At 35.5% G+C, this 17,055-nt stretch overlaps 1 protein-coding gene across 1 annotated transcript in view; it reads right to left on the bottom strand.

Annotated features, from left to right (window-relative positions):
• Positions 1–17,055, bottom strand: part of DNAH9 (dynein axonemal heavy chain 9) — a 455,137-nt gene that overhangs the window by 335,248 nt on the left and 102,834 nt on the right. Inside the window, exons 12-15 of the mRNA XM_044002519.1 lie at positions 16,411–16,537; positions 14,222–14,477; positions 9,718–9,959; positions 8,676–8,811 (exon numbers count right to left, since the gene is read on the bottom strand). Of these exons, the coding sequence (XP_043858454.1) occupies positions 8,676–8,811; positions 9,718–9,959; positions 14,222–14,477; positions 16,411–16,537 (761 nt within the window). The remainder of the gene's footprint in view (positions 1–8,675; positions 8,812–9,717; positions 9,960–14,221; positions 14,478–16,410; positions 16,538–17,055) is intronic.

Below are 17,055 nucleotides of genomic sequence, written 5' to 3'. Positions count from 1 at the left end.
GGCGCAGTGGATAGAGCACTGGCCTGGGATTCAGGAGGACCTGAGTTCAAATCCGGCCTCAGACCCTTGACACTTACTAGCTGTGTGACCCTGGGCAAGTCACTTGACCCCAATTGCCTCACCAAAAAAAAAAAAAAAGTAATTGAGAAATATTTAGCAAAATAAATAAAAACACAATATAACATAGGTAATGATAATATGTAGTTTCCTAAATCAGCATGCATCCCTCAGGGATAACTAATGTATTGTTTAAGGGCTCCTTTTTATTTGAGTTTGACACCACTGGTTTAAATCATTATTGGATCTTGGGGCTGTTAGGTGGCACACTGGATAAAGCAACTGGTCCTGGATTCAGGAGGACCTGAGTTGAAATCTGACCTCAGACGTTTGACACTTACTAGCTGTGTGATGCTGGGCAAGTCACTTAACCCTGTTTCAGTTTCCTCATTTTTAAAATGAGCTGTGGAAAGAAATGTCAAACCACTCCAGGATCTTTGCCAAGAAAATCCCAAACAGGGTCACAAAGAGTCACATACAATGGCACAAGAACAACAACAACAATAAATATATTAACTCCAATTTCAACTTAGAGGGATGGACATATCCGGAACTCCTTCCTCAAGAGGCAACCTCAAAATCAGGCTGGTTGCTGCCCTACCCTCCACCCTTTAACTCCTGCCCATTCACTTGTTTCTGTGTCTGTGTCTCCATCCCTCTTCCTTTAGTCTCTTCACCTGAGTCTCTATTCTTTAGTTTAAAAACTTCATTGGATCTCTATTGCCTCTAGACTAAATTTTCACCTTGGAATCTAAAGTCTTTCAAAGTTTAGTTCCAGACTTACCACTTACCATTCCTTTTATACACTGTCCATTTCCCATGCTTTTGCATGGGTTGTCCTCATACATGGAAGTCACTCCTTCCTTTTCTTCATATTTTTTAATACTTTAAGGTTCAAAACATGTCATATCCTATGGGAAGCTTTTCTTAATCCCTCTAGTGTTCTGTGTCTTCCAATATTATTTATCTTAAACAATATATTATATAATGTCTTATGTATTTATATATTTAATATATTACATATATTTCATACAGTTATTGATCATGATGATAAGAATAATAACAACTGTTTTTATAGTACCTGTTATTTGATAGGCACTGCAATAAACACTTTACAAATATTATCTCACTTGATTTTCACAACAGCCTTGTGAGATAGGTACTAATTTCCCCATTTTACAGATAATGAAACTGAGACAAATAGATTAAGTGACTTGTTCATAGTCACTCAGCTAATAAGTGTCTGTTCAGGTCTTCCTGATTCCAGGCCTGGTGCTCTACCCACTGTGTCATATACTTCAAAGTTGTACCCCCAGGAGAACGTAACCTCCTTGCGAGCTGGATCTGCCTTTTATTTGTCTTTGTATATCTAGAACTTTAGCATACTGAGTTGTACATTGTAGGCACTTACCAAGTGCTTCTTGATTGGGTGAAGTCTCTGATCCTTGTGGTACTCTTGGAACAAACTATATGCAAATGCCCATCTGACTACACTTAAGTATGGAGACTAGGTGGAGACACTGCATTTGTACCTTCTCTTGTGGCCATGCCACTCCATAACATAATCTCAGTCTTGCTCACTGGTTGTATTATAGCCCTCATTTTATCTTGACCTAACCTGACCTGTTCTTTACATGCATACATCACATCCAAATCTGAATCTTGATATTGTGTTAAGATAATGGATTTAGCAGATACTCAGGGGCCCATCTGGAGATTGATTTAAAGTGATTTAATTGGACTTGGCTATTGACTGGATTAATGGCTGATTTCTAGTTAACTAGATTCTAAGCACATCTGGCTGGTACTTGAAAGTACTTAAGAAAGCATGGTTCTCAGAAGCAATTTTGAACTTTGACCACCTTCCAGCCCAGTCAACCAATCAGCTTGAAGAACCTCCCATTGCTGGGAGGAGACAGGAAGGGGGAAGCTGAGCCTGTGCAGGGAGCTGGCTTTCTTTTGGTTCCTTACATCATGGTGGCAGCAGAGGACTTCACAGAGGAGTTGAGGAAAGATAGGATTGCCAGGTTGTAGGAATTCTGTTCTCAATCTTTCTCTTTCTTTTACTGTCTTTCAATAAACCCTTAAAAAACCTAAACTCATTTATCAGTGATTTTAGTCAGTTTCCCCCAAAAGTGGGGGGACAGATTAGAACCTACATTTAGAAATTTAAATTACATGCTATCTTTCAGCTTTTATAAAAACCCTTAACAAATTCCAGGTGAAGTCTAGTTATAGTTTCTCAATATTTCATTGACTCTATCATTAAAGTCTATCACTACCTAGTTATAGCTTTAGAGTCATTAATTGCCTTCTTGATTTAACTTTCCATTTCGTTTAAAAATTTTTAAATGTTTTTATTCATTTTTTTTGTTTATTCAATCACCATGATTTACTCCAGTATCCATCCATCCTTCTTCCCATCTGAGTCACCTCATATAACAATATTTTTTAAAGAAAAAAGAAAAAAAGAGGAAAAAATACAGCATAATTCATTAGTGTATAAAGGCTGAAAATATGTGCAATTTGCAACACTTGGAGACCTCCCAACTTTGCAAAGGGGCCAGGGAGGGTATCTTTTCAAATCTCTTATTTAGAGCAATACCTATTCATTATAATTTTACATTAACTTTTGTTTTTTTTGTGGTAGTAGTTCCTTCTATTTATACTGTTGTAGTCATTGTGCATATTTTTTTCTTGGTTTTGCTTACTTTGCCCTGCATTACTTCATATACTTTCCATGCTTTTCTATATGTACCACCTGCACATGTAATGTTACATTACATTCACACACCACAATTTATTTATCTGTTTCCCAATCAATGAGCATCTGTTTTGTTTCCAATTCTTTGCTATCACAAAGTGCTCCTATAAACAGTTTGGTATATAGGAGGCTTTCTTTTAATCAATAGCCTCCTTTGAGTATAAGACTAGTCAAGTAATCTCTGGATCAAAGGTTATGGACATTTTAGTTACTTTGTTTGCATAATTCTAAATTGCTCTTCAAAATGGTTGTATTGATTCATATCTCCAGGAACAACGCAGTAGTGTGCCTATTAACATCCAATACCTCCTCCAGCATGGAATATTGTTCATCTTTTGTCATCGCTGCCAGTTTGTAGGGTTCTTTTGATTTGAATTTCTCTTACTGTTATTGATTTGGAGCATTTGTACATATGCTTGCTTATTTTGAGAACTGTTTGTTCATATCCATGTTTGTGTGTGTATGTGCTAATTGTTTATATATCTTGGATATTAAAACCTTCTCAGATAAATTTGATGCAAATATTTATTTCCCATTTGACCACTTCCTTCTTATCCTTGGTGCACTAATTTTCTTTCTGCAGAAGCTTTTTGATTTCATGAAAGGTTATCTTTACTCTTGAAAATGAATCTATCTTTTATTTGGGTAAGAACTCATTTACCATCCATAGCTGTGAAAGGTATATGATTTAGTCTACTACTAATTATTTTAGAATAAGATTAAGGCTATTTATCCATTTAGAATATATTATGGAATGTAATGTAAGGTGATGACCTAAGCTTAATTTCTGCCAGACTGCACGCTGATTTTCCCAGTAGTTTATTTTAAATAGGAAGTTCTTTCCTAAGTAATTTATGTTTTCCAGTGCATTGAACACTGTGAAACTGAGTTCCTTTGCTGCTGATTCTCCCTTGTTTAGTCCATTGATCTGCTTCTCTAATTTTTTTTGGGGGGGTGGGGCAATGAGGATTAAGTGACTTGCCCAGGGTCACACAGCTAGCAAGTATCAAGTGTCTGAGGCCAGGTTTGAACTCAGGTCCTCCTGAATCCAGGGCCAGTGCTTTATCCACTGTGCCACCTAGCTGCCCTCTGCTTCTCTAATTTTTAAAACAAAAATAGATGGTTTGGATGATTTCTGCTTATAATATATATTGAGGTCTGGAAGTGCTATTATCTCCATTTTCATTATTTCCCTTAATATTCTCAATCTTTTAATTTTCTAAATGAATTTTGTTATTTTATTGAGTTCTGGGCATTCTTGTTTTATACTCATATTTATTGGGAAAGCTTCTAGTGTATCCCTATTGCATATAAAACTTGCATATTTTGGTATTAGATCTTTTTATGGTGTTAAAAAGTCCATCTATACCCATACCTTGTAGGGTTTTTAGAATAAATTTATTTTTGTCAAAGGGTATTTTTTTGCATCTATTGAGGTAATAATGTGGCTTTGGATTTTTAAAGAAAAATATGATTAAGCTAATTGTCCTAATGTTGAACTATTCTTGTATTACTGGTACAAAATCAATTTGGTCTTGATGAATACTTTCTTGAATGAATTGCTATTCAATACATTTAATTTTTGAATATTAATTAAAATTAGATATGATTTTATTAATAATGTTGTTCTATAGTTCTCTTCAATGTTTTAATCCTTCTGCCAGGTGAAATATTAGGACTATATTTCTCTTATAAAAATGAATCTAGTATGGTGCTTTCTTTCTCAAATTTGAGCATAATTTGTGTAGTATTGGGGCAAGCTAGGTGCCATAGTGGATAGAGCACCAGGCCTGGAGTTAGGAAGACTCATCTTCCAAAGTTCAAATCTGGCCTCAGACACTCACTAGCTGTGTGGTCCTGGGCAAATCACTTAACCCTGTTTGCCTCAGTTTCCTCATCTGTAAAACCGGTTGGAGAAGGAAATGACAAACCACTCCAATGTTTTCACCAAGAAGATGCCAAATAGTGTCACAAAGAGACAAACGTGACTGAAAACAACTGAACAATATCAAATACTGTTGTTGTTTGTCCTTTTTTCTCAAAGAGGATCATGACATCAGGGTGATGTCATGACTTGTACTGAATTTGATTTAAGTGAGGCAGAGCTGTGCAGAGTCACCAGCCTCATTCTCTCCTCCACAGCCATCTGGATCCAGTGGCAGGACATACATCAGGATGACTGGAGATGGCCCCAGATGTTTAAGGTATTTGGGGTTAAGTGATTTGCCCAGGGTGACACAGCTAGTAAATGTCTGAGGTGAGATTTGAACTCAGGTTCTCCCAACTTCAGGGTCAGTGTTCTATCCATTGTGCAACCTAGCTGCCCCAATAACAAGAAGTAATTCTCCTGTGAACCCATCAGCACCATGAGTTTTTTTCCTTTGGTAGTTTCTTCAAAGTTAGTTGCAGTTCTTTTTTTCTAAGATAGGATTAATTAAGATATCTATTTGGCTTTCTGTTAGTTTTGAAGTTTTATATTTTTGAAGGTATTCCACTATTTCTTTTGTGTTCTCAGTTTTGGTTGTATAAATTATGCATAGGAGATTCTGACAATTCTTTTTATTTTTTGTGGTTTATTTTTTTGACAATATCATCTTGCTTATATGCTATTTTGTTTATTTGATTTTCTGCCCTCTTACATCATATTGATTAATAGTTGATCAATTTTACTAGCCTTTTCAAAGAACCAGCTTTTAGTTCTATTTATAATTTCTACAGCTTTTTAATTTTCAGTTTATCTATTTCACCCATAATTTTAATATCTTCCCTTGTTGTTTATCTTAGGTTTATTGGTTTTCTAAATTTTAAAATGTATATTTAGTTTATCAATCCTCTCTTGTTTTATTTTTTAATGTATATTTGTAGGGATATGATTTTCCCCATATGGATTATTTGAGTAGCATACTAGAAATTTTGGCATGTGGTTTCATTGTTATAATTTTTCTTTCACATAATTAATTATTAGTTGTTTCTTTTATTTATTCTTTAACCTATTCATTATTTAGGATTTGATTAAGTATTCATTTGGGTTTGTACTTTTTGTTTGTGTTTCCTAAAATGATTACTATTTTTTTATTCTGTAAAGGATGTGTTTACTATTTCTTTTTACATTTGTTTGCAATATCTTCATTTCATAATACATTGTCAATCTTTGCAAAAGTTCCATGTTATACTAAAATGCCTATTCTCTTTAGCATTCCTTGTTCAGAATATTCTTTAGGTCTTTTAGTACCAGTTACTCCAGCAATTTGCTCAATTCTGTGTTTTCCCTTTTGTTTATCTTTCTCTTAAACTTATCTAAAACTGGGAGAGGAGCATTGAAATCTCCTACCACTTTTATATAATTGTCTATGTCTTCTTGAAACTTAGTTAGCTTTGCCTTAACCAACCTAGATGCATTTGGAGCATAAAAGTTTAATACTGTAACAATTGGAATGATGCCACCTGCAGGAGACTTACTGTAGGAAAGCTCCAACATGAGGAGAGGGCCTCTGAGGGCAGGACCATGTGTCTTTTCTTTGGCGTCAAGAAGTGACATTTGCTTGTGGGAGGAAAAAGGGGGAGGCTGGCGTGCTGGCTCACCCTCTTTCATGTGGACTCTGGTGGAGAGCGGAGTTAGGAATGCTCTCTCCCTTTAATAGATAGATGAATCTAGGCCTTTCTCTTTCTCTTCATCAAATTCTTATTCTCCTTAATAAATGCTTAAAAGTCTAACTCTTGCTAAAGCTTATAATTTATTGGCAACCACTCATTGGATATTTTAGACAGTATAGCTAGAATTTTAGCCCTTACAATACTAATATTGGGTGCTTTGAGCATATGGTTCCTTTCAGCATAATGTAGTTTCCTTTTTTGTCTATTTCAATGTTTTGAATGTTTTTGATTCATCTGATTGCATGATATCAACTTCTGCTTTTTTTCATTCACCTTACACATAGTAAATTTTGTTTCAGCTCTTTATTTTTCTTGTTTATGTCTGTGGTTTTTTAGTTGTATTTCTTTTAAGCAACATCTTGTGGGGTTTTGTTTCCTTATCTAATCTGCCACTCTTTTTTATTTTATTGGTTTTATCCTTTTACTTTTAAATTTGTAAAAGATTTATGTTCTCCTCCATTCATCTATAATATTTTGTTTTCTAAATTAGGATTCCCCCCTCTTCCTTTGTAAATATAGCACTATGTCTCTTCAGCTATTTTAATTTAATCTATTTTAAGGCAATCCTATTCCCATCTGTTCTCTTCTCTTCACCCTCAAGTTTGCTCACTCACTTTTGATATCTCTTTCCCTTGTTATGGAATTTTGACTTATTCCCTCTTTTTCTCAGTTAAATAAATAAAATCACTTTTTCCTTTCCTTTAACTTGTTTTTTTTTTTTTTTTAGTGAGGCATTTGGGGTTAAGTGACTTGCCCAGGGTCACACAGCTAGTAAGTGTTAAGTGTCTGAGGTCGGATTTGAACTCAGGTACTCCTGACTCCAGGGCCAGTGCTCTATCCACTGCGCCATCTAGCTGCCCCCCTTTAACTTGTTTTTAAAGGGTTTTTAAAAATTATTTTATTTATTTACCATGGTCATCCCCCCTCATTAGCCTTGAAATCTCCTCCTTCAGTCCATGTGCTCCCACTCTACTGACCCAGAAGTTCTAGTTTCTTTTCTTCTGAGGCAGTATGAACAGTCACTCCTTGCAGATTATACCCATTGTAAGGTCCCCACCTCCCTTTATAGAATATTTCTCTTCCCCTGAAAGAGAGCTTATCAGTGATACCCCTTTCGTAGTCCCCACCTTTACCTCTTTGCCTATCTGTAAGAGGCTTGGAAGCTTGTTTACAGAAAGGTTTGATGAGGTAGATTTAATGGAAGAGCCAGTGTAAAGATATGGAGTATACACAGACAGACATTCAGAAACTGGTTTTGATCTGTAAACAGAAGCTTTTTTGGTTGGCTATGGAGCCATTAACTGGTGTAATTTTAAAAAGGCACTAATCAGCCAAAATTTATTCTCTTGTGGGCTCTTTCTAGAATTTTTGGCATTGGAGAAAGAAAAAAAAGCTCTTGATTGAGGGTTGCCACATGGGGCAAGCCTCAGTCAATCTCACTTGGAGCCAGCACAAAGCCAAGCATGCTTAACCTCAATGTTGCTTTTATCTCTGTTGTTTCGATTGTTTCCTGCTTTTAGAAGAAGGGACCTGCTGATAGTTATGATCTTGTGAGCTTCACAAGGTCAAAACAGCGAATCACTAGCAGGTCTGGGAGCTGACTACATACTGGGTTTTGGGGTCAACGAGTTTAGCATCAATGGATAGAACTATGTTCAGGACTCAGCCCAATGGTAGCTGTGATGAGACTGACATTTGGTCATGAACTTGGTGGAATGATATGCAGATATTTGTATTAAGTTGGAGTCCACTTTTCCAAGGGACAAAGGTAGTACTGGAGAGAGTATACCCTCCAGGTGTTGGAGTGGGGAAATGTTTGTATTCCTGTGCTTGTTATATTCTTTTGGAAAAGCTAATTGATGTTAATTAGTTAAATGAAACTGGGCATTAATTACTGGTTGTTAACCATGGGAGGAATACACTGGGAAGTCACATGGGAGAAAAACTGAACATGAACACACTGAAATTACAGAATGATACCCTGAAGTGGAGATGTGGTCGATCTTGCTATAAATGGGATCTCTAGTGTTAAAGTCAAGCCCTTTGAATTCATAGGGAAGCTTAGATAGATTCACTAGCTGGGACTTTCATTATTTGACACACTAGTTTTCAGGATGCAGGTTCACCATCCTTTTCCACCTAGGGGATTTCATCAGTATTCATATTCCACAATAAAAATCCAGAGTCAAAAGCCATTTACCAGTATTTTCCAGGAGATACTTGAGGGAAGATTCAATAGCAAGGAAGAATCCATGAAGCACCATGTTATCAATATAGTCAATGTATGCCTTCCACCTATCAGATGCTGGGTCTGCAAGAAAGAGATTCAGGTTTTCCTGGAAAAGAGAAAAAACAGGGAGGTACTGGCTCAGAAATCAGGACATAAATGACAAATCAATAATTATAATATAAATCATAAATATATCATATATCAATATAAATGATAAATGATAAATCAATAAGTGCCAGGTACTCATGAAAACTGTTTACTAAGGCATGAAGGAGTTATGGACACACCAATGAAATAACCTTTTAGAATATTTGAAACATTACCCCCATATTTAATCCCTAAATATTATTGCAGCACAGGTAGCAACAATGATGTAGAAGGTCATAAAGTTCAACAACTACATTATCCTTTCAAAGGTTCCTTAGTTCATAATTTTGATGATTTTTACTCTCTTTGGACTGTCACCAGTTAATGGATATTTCCCACTGCTTGAAGAAATTCACTGTAATTTCTGCCATCCCATCTCCTCCCCACCAAAGGCAGATGCTTCACGTGAGTTTACAGATCTTTAGAGATCATATTAATACCTCTCCTCTTCCCTAGTCTGTCTAATTGGCTTTAGGTTACTGTGAGGTTTATAGAGATGGGGTAGCTTGATGTGTCTTAGCATTCCGTGGTTGATGACACTGTTTTTTCATTTAGTTCTCTTTGAAGTATTTCACATGTAGGTTGAAAAAATGTCACTGACTTGAATACTAAACTTGACCATTCACCTTTGAAATGTATTGGCTTTAGTCCTTTTTCTTTTAATATAAACCTTTAACAATTGAATGAGAATTACAGAATTCAGTGATGTCTTTCATGTATGAATTACCTATAGAATACATTTATGTGTGTGTATTCAGATACACACACAGAAACTTTTTATATATAATACCCAGGGCTCACTCTCTAGTTCCTTAATACCACTTTCCCCCCATTCTTAGTAGATTTGTTTGAATATAGTCATTACCTGAACAAGGGCATGGATCTTAAGGCCAGATTCTGTGATAAAAGAGTAATATTTTTCCAGTTGTTCTTGACGGTCTTCTAGATAAAGTAGAGATTCCTTTTTTCCATCTTTCCTCTTAAAAATGGGAGATTCCCAGGTTTTCATGATGTTTTGAATCTCATCTACATTGTTTTTTGTCTTCTGAATCCTTTGCTCAAGATCCTGGACACTTGTAGTGATTTTTATAATATAATCCCAAACACCTGTTCACCCCAAAAAGAAAGTAAGTCCATTAAAGTAGCTCAGATTTACCTAGTTGTTTAGCTGCCATGAAGAAAATATAAGTTCAGTGTCTGTTATATTTTTCTGACATTTTCTACACAGATGAACTAAAATTGGAGTCCTTTTCCTTTTCAACCATCCTGAGAAAGCAATGTATATCAAGAATTCAAAGAATCAGTGGAGAAGAACTAGGAGATAAATTTTTATACTTAGACCCCAGACTAATAACCAATTTAAAATTAATCAATCTATTTAAACTATCAAGTAGGTAGCCAACCCTAAAAAAAAACACAATGGAGGAAGGGAAATAAAGAGAAAATAAGTCATTGCTAGCCTTAAAGAGCTTACAGATTAATTATATTGATTAATAAATTACTCAGTAAGCATTTATTAAGCACCTACTGTGTCCTAGGCACTGGGAATACAAAAATAAAACTGAAATATTCTATCAGGAGAGACAACAGTTACATATGTAGTTATATACAAAATGAATACTAGGTCATTTGAGGAGGAGATGGAGCAGCTAGGTAGCAGAGTAGAGTGCTGGGCCTGGAGTCAGGAAGACTCATATTCCTGAGTTCAAATCTGACTTCAGACACTATCTATGTGACCCTGGGCCAGTCACTCAACCCTGTTTATCACAGTTTCCTCATTAGTAAAATAAGCTTAAGAAGGAAGTAGCAAACACTACTGAAGCAAATTAACAACAACAGCAAAACATTTGGGGAGGAAAATGGCAACAGCTGGGAGGATCAGGAAGGGTTTCAAATGGTCCTTGGGCTGAAATGGTGCACATGAAGCAATTAGAGAAAAGCATTAATCTATAAAATTCAACATATATATATATATATATATATATATATATATATATATATATATATATATATATATATATATATACCCTCCTTTGGTGCAGTCTTAAACCCATCTGTACTTTTCTGTCCTGTGATGTTCTTTATGTCCTACAAAAATGTTCCACAAAGAATCCACCAAATTCACTGGAGTCCTTCGCTGGCATTTTAACATTTTGTGAGGATGAGGACATCAGACTCTCCAATATATGGACCAATATATGGTCCATCTTTTCTAACCACACCTTTCCTAGATTTCTAGAACCTTTACTCTCTAACTCCTTCTAAAAGAGTCTTTACTCCTAAAGAATTTAATGTAATTCAATTTTGCACAACTTTTCTATGAGGGAAGTGGGAGTAAGAACAATCCCATTTTATAAATAATAAAGGTTAAGCAATTAACTGAAAGTAATTCTTCCCTGTTTATCTACCACATAGATGGTAGTTAATAAATATTTGTTGAATTAGTTAATACAGTAGGAAATTATCAAGGTCCCCTAATTCTCAACCTAATATTACAAGGCCATCTATTGATTGGGAAAACCACAAATAAACCTTATTTTATTTTTTATTTATTTTGTTAAACATTTGACATAGTGGGTCTAGTCAAACCTCCTCATTTTATAGTTGAAGAAATTGATGACTAGAGAAAGGAAGTGATTTGCCCAATGTCACACAAGGAGTAAGTGCCAGAAGGAGATTTTGAACCCAGATTTTCTGAGTTCAAATCTAGCACTCTTTCCAGTCAGCTAATTAACTAGCACTTACTAAGAATCTTCCTACTTACAGCTTCTAAGATAAAATACAAAATCCTTAGTCTAGCATTTAAAATTTTTTATAATATGTCTTACACTGATCTTAGGTCATTTCCCTTGATGCTGCCTATGTTTCAGTTAGGCCGGTTGTTTTCATACCTTTGCACTAGTCCTGGTCCCTCCCCCTACCCCCATCCTACCTACACATCCACTCCACCTGATGCTACATTTAGAATTCATTGCGTCCTCATTTCCACTTCATAGAATCCCTAGGTTCAACTTTTTATAGTGATCCTTCCTATTTATTTCAGTTGTTAGCTTTTTAGTTACTTTGTATTATCTCATCCATGCACATACATGCCATATCATTCCCAGTAAACTGTTCTTGGAGGACAAGGTTTATTTTGTTATAAAATAAATGTTTGTTGAATGGAATTACTAATTTTGCCAAATGACACAGTTGATTTTGCTAACACAGAACATAACGCTTCTAAAATAAAGAAATTTAAGTATGTGATTATGTATATACTGACTTTAGACTTACAGATCCATAGGCAATATATACACTTTAAGCATCATTAAAGTTTGCTGCTAAATATATGTAGGATTTAAATTCTAATCATATTTTAAAAACTGTTAGATACTAATTATAAATTCAAGAGCTCAAAGGAAGGAAAAAAGGAAACAAACATTTGCTAAAGGCTTTACAAATATCTTGATCAATAGTTCAAAGAGAGAGGTGAATGTAGTTCAGAGGTGATAGGGCTTGAGCTGGGCCTTGAAGGATATATATATATAGTCTAGACAGATGAAAAAAATAGAGAAAGGGTGAAACTACAATAGAAAAGGTAAAAATAAGTACAACACACAGAAAAGTGTAAAAGTAGCTTGAGTAGAGGAGGTGTATATTAGGATTATGGAGACAGATAGAATAAAGCTGTATTAAGGAAAATCTTGGATTTGATCAGAACAGGAAATCACTGTACATTCTTGAGTAAGGTAGTGACACTGCTTGCTCTGATCATAGCATATACATACACATATGTATATATATGTATGTGTGTGTTTATATACAGAAACATTTACTGAATGCTTACTACAGGCTTGGCACTATGCTAAAATACTATGGTTAGAAAGATAGATTTGCTATAAATCCTGCTCTCAAGCAAAATAAAGTCCAATGTGGGGAAAATATAGATATACACAAAGATTACAAGGATGAATGATATAGGCATAAAGGGGAGGTCCAAACAAAGAAATGGGGAGGGGTAGAGATTTTATAGAGGAGGTAGTATCTGGTTTGGGAAGATTTAGAGGCCTCCCAAGTAAGAGTATAATATGAATAAAAAATAGTGATAGAAAAGTACGGGGTAAGAAGAGGAACTAAAGTGGAATATAGTCTGGTTAGACTACTTATACATATATATGTATATATACATATACATATGTTTACACACATACATACATATAGAGTGCGTGTATACATATATATACAAAAATATAAAGTAAATTTGGAATGAAAATCTATATCAGATATATATCTGTGTGCATATATATACATACTATATATATACACACACATATATATTTATATATATATACACACACACAAATATGTATGTATGTATATATATATATATATATAAAACAAATTTTGTAGGAAAATCTATATCTAATGTCACCAGTTGGTTGTCAGCATTAGATGGAGAAGCAGGAAGACCAGAAAAACTGGTATAATCTACAAACCAGTGTGAAATGTAGTAAGCAACAGGAGAAGGCACCTAGAATTTAAGGCCCTAATCCCTTCTTTGCTGGCAATGTGCTTCTCTCATGTAAGACAATCTAATCCCTAAATCTCAACCTTGGTTCTTTCCCTAGCCCTCCTGACTTTGACCTCCAGCATTCCAGATCTTGTTTCTTGTTTATCACATCTACTTTCCATCTCTCATACCCTCATTCATCCTCCATATTTCCAAACTCAACCTGATCACCTGATTCTAGCTTTTGATTACCCATTCTGGCTCAACCCTGTTTTGATTACCTTGTTTAGCTCAAAATTTCTGACCTGAGTTTTTGATAACTGCCATAGTCATTTGTAGAAAAGTGTCTGATCCCCTTTCCTTGATGGTAGTGGATGGAAACCAAAATGAGGAAATTGAAAAATGGAGCTAGTATCTAACATAGCAGAGGGAAGAGGGTAGAAGATGAAGAATTTTTTTTGTATGTGCTAAATTTGAAGTGTTTATGGTATAGCTAAGTGGTGGTGCCCTATAAATAGTTGAAAATATCAGGTTATAGTATAGTTGAAAGTTCAGGACTAAAGATATAGGTTTGAGAGTCATATAAATAATGATGATTGATCTATTTCTGCAAGTCCTTGATATGAAGTTTGCTTCTTCAGGTAAGATTATCATCTGAACCACTGGAAACTGAGTCGTGTTTCATGACCATCACAAACATTCTAAGTTTTCCTAAATTGAAAAAAATAAACTGTTCTGCAAATAACAACACATAAAGGGAGAGGCCCATTTCAAATTCTAAGCCAGTTTACTGCATAGGAGAGAAAAGAAAGAGTTAACAGGGTTCTTCTAGATTCATTAATTTCCCTTAGACTTCCATCTGAGTGAGCTCAGTTACCTTCTGTCCTCCAGTTCAGGGTCTCCTCTGCTGCTCTTAGTTGGAGGTCAATATCCTGCAGCTGCTCCTCTACTAAAGGAAACTCCACTTCAAGTACCGTTTTCAGAATCTTGTTGTACCAATTTGTCATCAATTCTAAATTAGCGATAAGTTGTCGATAATACTCCCTGGAGGAAAAGATTTCTGCTGCGGTCTCAGGAATACTCCTTGTCTGTCTCGTTTTTAGGTAATTCACTTCTCTCAACACAGAAATCAGCTGAAGAAGAGAACAAACATAAGGGGGGTAAGAGGTTCTTTGCCTCTATTAATATGAAGAGGCCATGGCCCCAGGTAAGTTATGCAATATATTATAACTGGAATCTCAAAGTGGTTTTGACTCTGCTGCTGACTTTGAAGCCCTAATCTTATGGGGAAGATATTAATTATATGGCAACAACCAGGGGAACCCAAAAGTTTGGATCAGGAGATTCTTCTTCCCTCTCTAAAAATCTCTTAAATTTCAGCCTCATTGATGGAAACTTGGTAAAGTTGGTATACTAAGCTTGGTTGCAAAGATATAAAAACAAAATTTCCAAATTTCCTCAAGAAGCTTATTATTTTGTTGAGCAGATAAGGCATGAACATAAATAACTACAATAAAATAAAACAAATGTAAATGAGAGGTTCACATAAAAGTACTATGAGAAATTTGAGAAGGAAGAGATCATTTCTAGGTGGGATAAAACCAAGGAAGGCTTCATAGAAAAAGTAAGCCCTAAATTGAGCTGTAAAGGGAAAGACATCAACTGTTAGAGTTGGGGATGGAAGGGGAACATAGATAAAGGGGGTCCATTACAGTGTAAGCAAAGGTACAAAAATGACAAACAGAATAATGAAATTGGCTAGATCACTGATAATATATGAAGATTATTGTGAAATAAGACTCAAAACGTGTTGGATCCAAATGTGGAAAATCTAACTAAAACCTATCTACTGCCTCTCCCACTTTTATTTTCCAGTTGTATGAGTCATAGCTACAAAGCAAGAGGAATAGGAGGGACAGAAAGAAACATGGAAACAGCAACAATAACAGAGAAGGCATTTTATTGGCTGGGGTCTGTGCTGATGTAATATAGGCATTGGTTGAGCAGACAATTGAGAACAAGGATAATTTGACAGTCAGGGGACAGATTTTTTTTCCTGAAATGATTATCTATAGCAACAGTGATGTGTAATTCCTGGGCTTACACTTTCCATGTTCTAAGCTCTGATGAAGGAAAGAAAGAATAAATGAACAACAAAAAAAGTATTTGTTAAGCTCTTAAATGGCAAGTTATTGTCCTTTACTTTCCAAGATTTTCCTGCTGTTCTCATCATGAAGACAGGGAATGTGCTGAGCAAAAGGCTTGGTTGGAGAAGAGAAAATGTTAGTTACCTTCTCATGTACATATTCTTAACTAGAATAGAGCTTCTTGAGATCAGGAATATTCATATTTGTCTTCATGTACTCATTACCTAGCATAGAGTCTTACACATAGAAGTCACTTTAATCCTGGTTGAAATGAATCATCATTATATCCCTTACTACCTGGCACATACTAATGGAGTTAATTAATGTTTTTTGATTATCATAATTTTTATAAAACCAGATCAATGATTTCACTGGTATGGGGAATTCCTGGTGAGGAAATTCTCTTTACCAATGCAGGTGGTACCTTCCTTGAAACTTATTGTCTTAGAGGTAAAGTGACTTGCCCAGAGTCTCATAGTCACCACGTGTCAGAGAAAGGAATTGGACCCAAGTCTTCCTAACTCTGAGTTCTGTGCCACACTGATGTAGTAGACCTATTAAATAATCAAAATTTTCTTGTAGACTTTTGTGAACCTACAACATCAATGCAAAACCATGTAAAACACTGGGGAAACCCTACAAACCAACCCATCTATTAACAAATATTTGTAAAGCACCTACTATTATGCATCATGCACTTTCTTAGTTACAAAGAAAAAATAAAGGCTCTGCCATTAAATATCCTGCATTCTATCAGGAAAACACAAGATCTGTCTATAGGAGGCAAGCTAAAGAAAATACTTTGCTTACCATCCTTCACCCATACTAATTCATTTTGTCAATAAAATCAGAAAGATTAAACAAATTACTTTAGAGTCTGAAAGTGAATTATTACCAATTGTCTCTATAGCTTGCTTACCTGTGGGTTAAAGTTGACAGTGATCTGCTTGGTTTCTGGATCATGACGGAGAAGAGGCTGAGTGAGATTGTACTGTGACTTCTCTGATACTGTGTGGCACCAGCTGTCATAAAGCTTTGTCTCATACCTGCAAGGGTATATAGCAAGCTTCTCATTAGTACCCATACCACTATCTCCTAACACTGGGTGATGACAAGGGCAGTTTAAAACAATATTGATTTCAAAATGAGGAGAACCTGAGTCTATTCCTGTTGCTGCCAAAGCCATTTCACCAATTTGAGACTGTTTCCTCATTAAAAAGTTGTTCTAGGTCAGAGGTTCTGAACCTTTTTTATATCATTGATTCCTTTGGGGACCCCTTCTCAGAATAATGTTTTTAAATGTAAAAAATAAAATATATAGGGTTATAAAAGAAAGCAATTCTATTGAATGTTATCAAAATATATTCTGGGGTTGCGGTGGAGCCAAGATGGTAGAGAGGAATCAGCAAGCCGCCTGAGCTCTCCTTCTGTTCCCTCAAAAAGAACGTTAAATCAAGTCTCTGGCTGGATTCTGAAACTACAGAACCTGCAAAGAGACAGAGAGACACAGTCTTCCAACCAGATATAATTTGGAAGACTTCAGGAAAAGGTCAGTCTGACTCAG

This window comes from Dromiciops gliroides, chromosome 4 (assembly GCF_019393635.1).
Source record: "Dromiciops gliroides isolate mDroGli1 chromosome 4, mDroGli1.pri, whole genome shotgun sequence".
Classification (NCBI taxonomy): Eukaryota; Metazoa; Chordata; class Mammalia; order Microbiotheria; family Microbiotheriidae; genus Dromiciops; species Dromiciops gliroides.
This window is presented reverse-complemented; position numbering and strand designations above follow the sequence as displayed.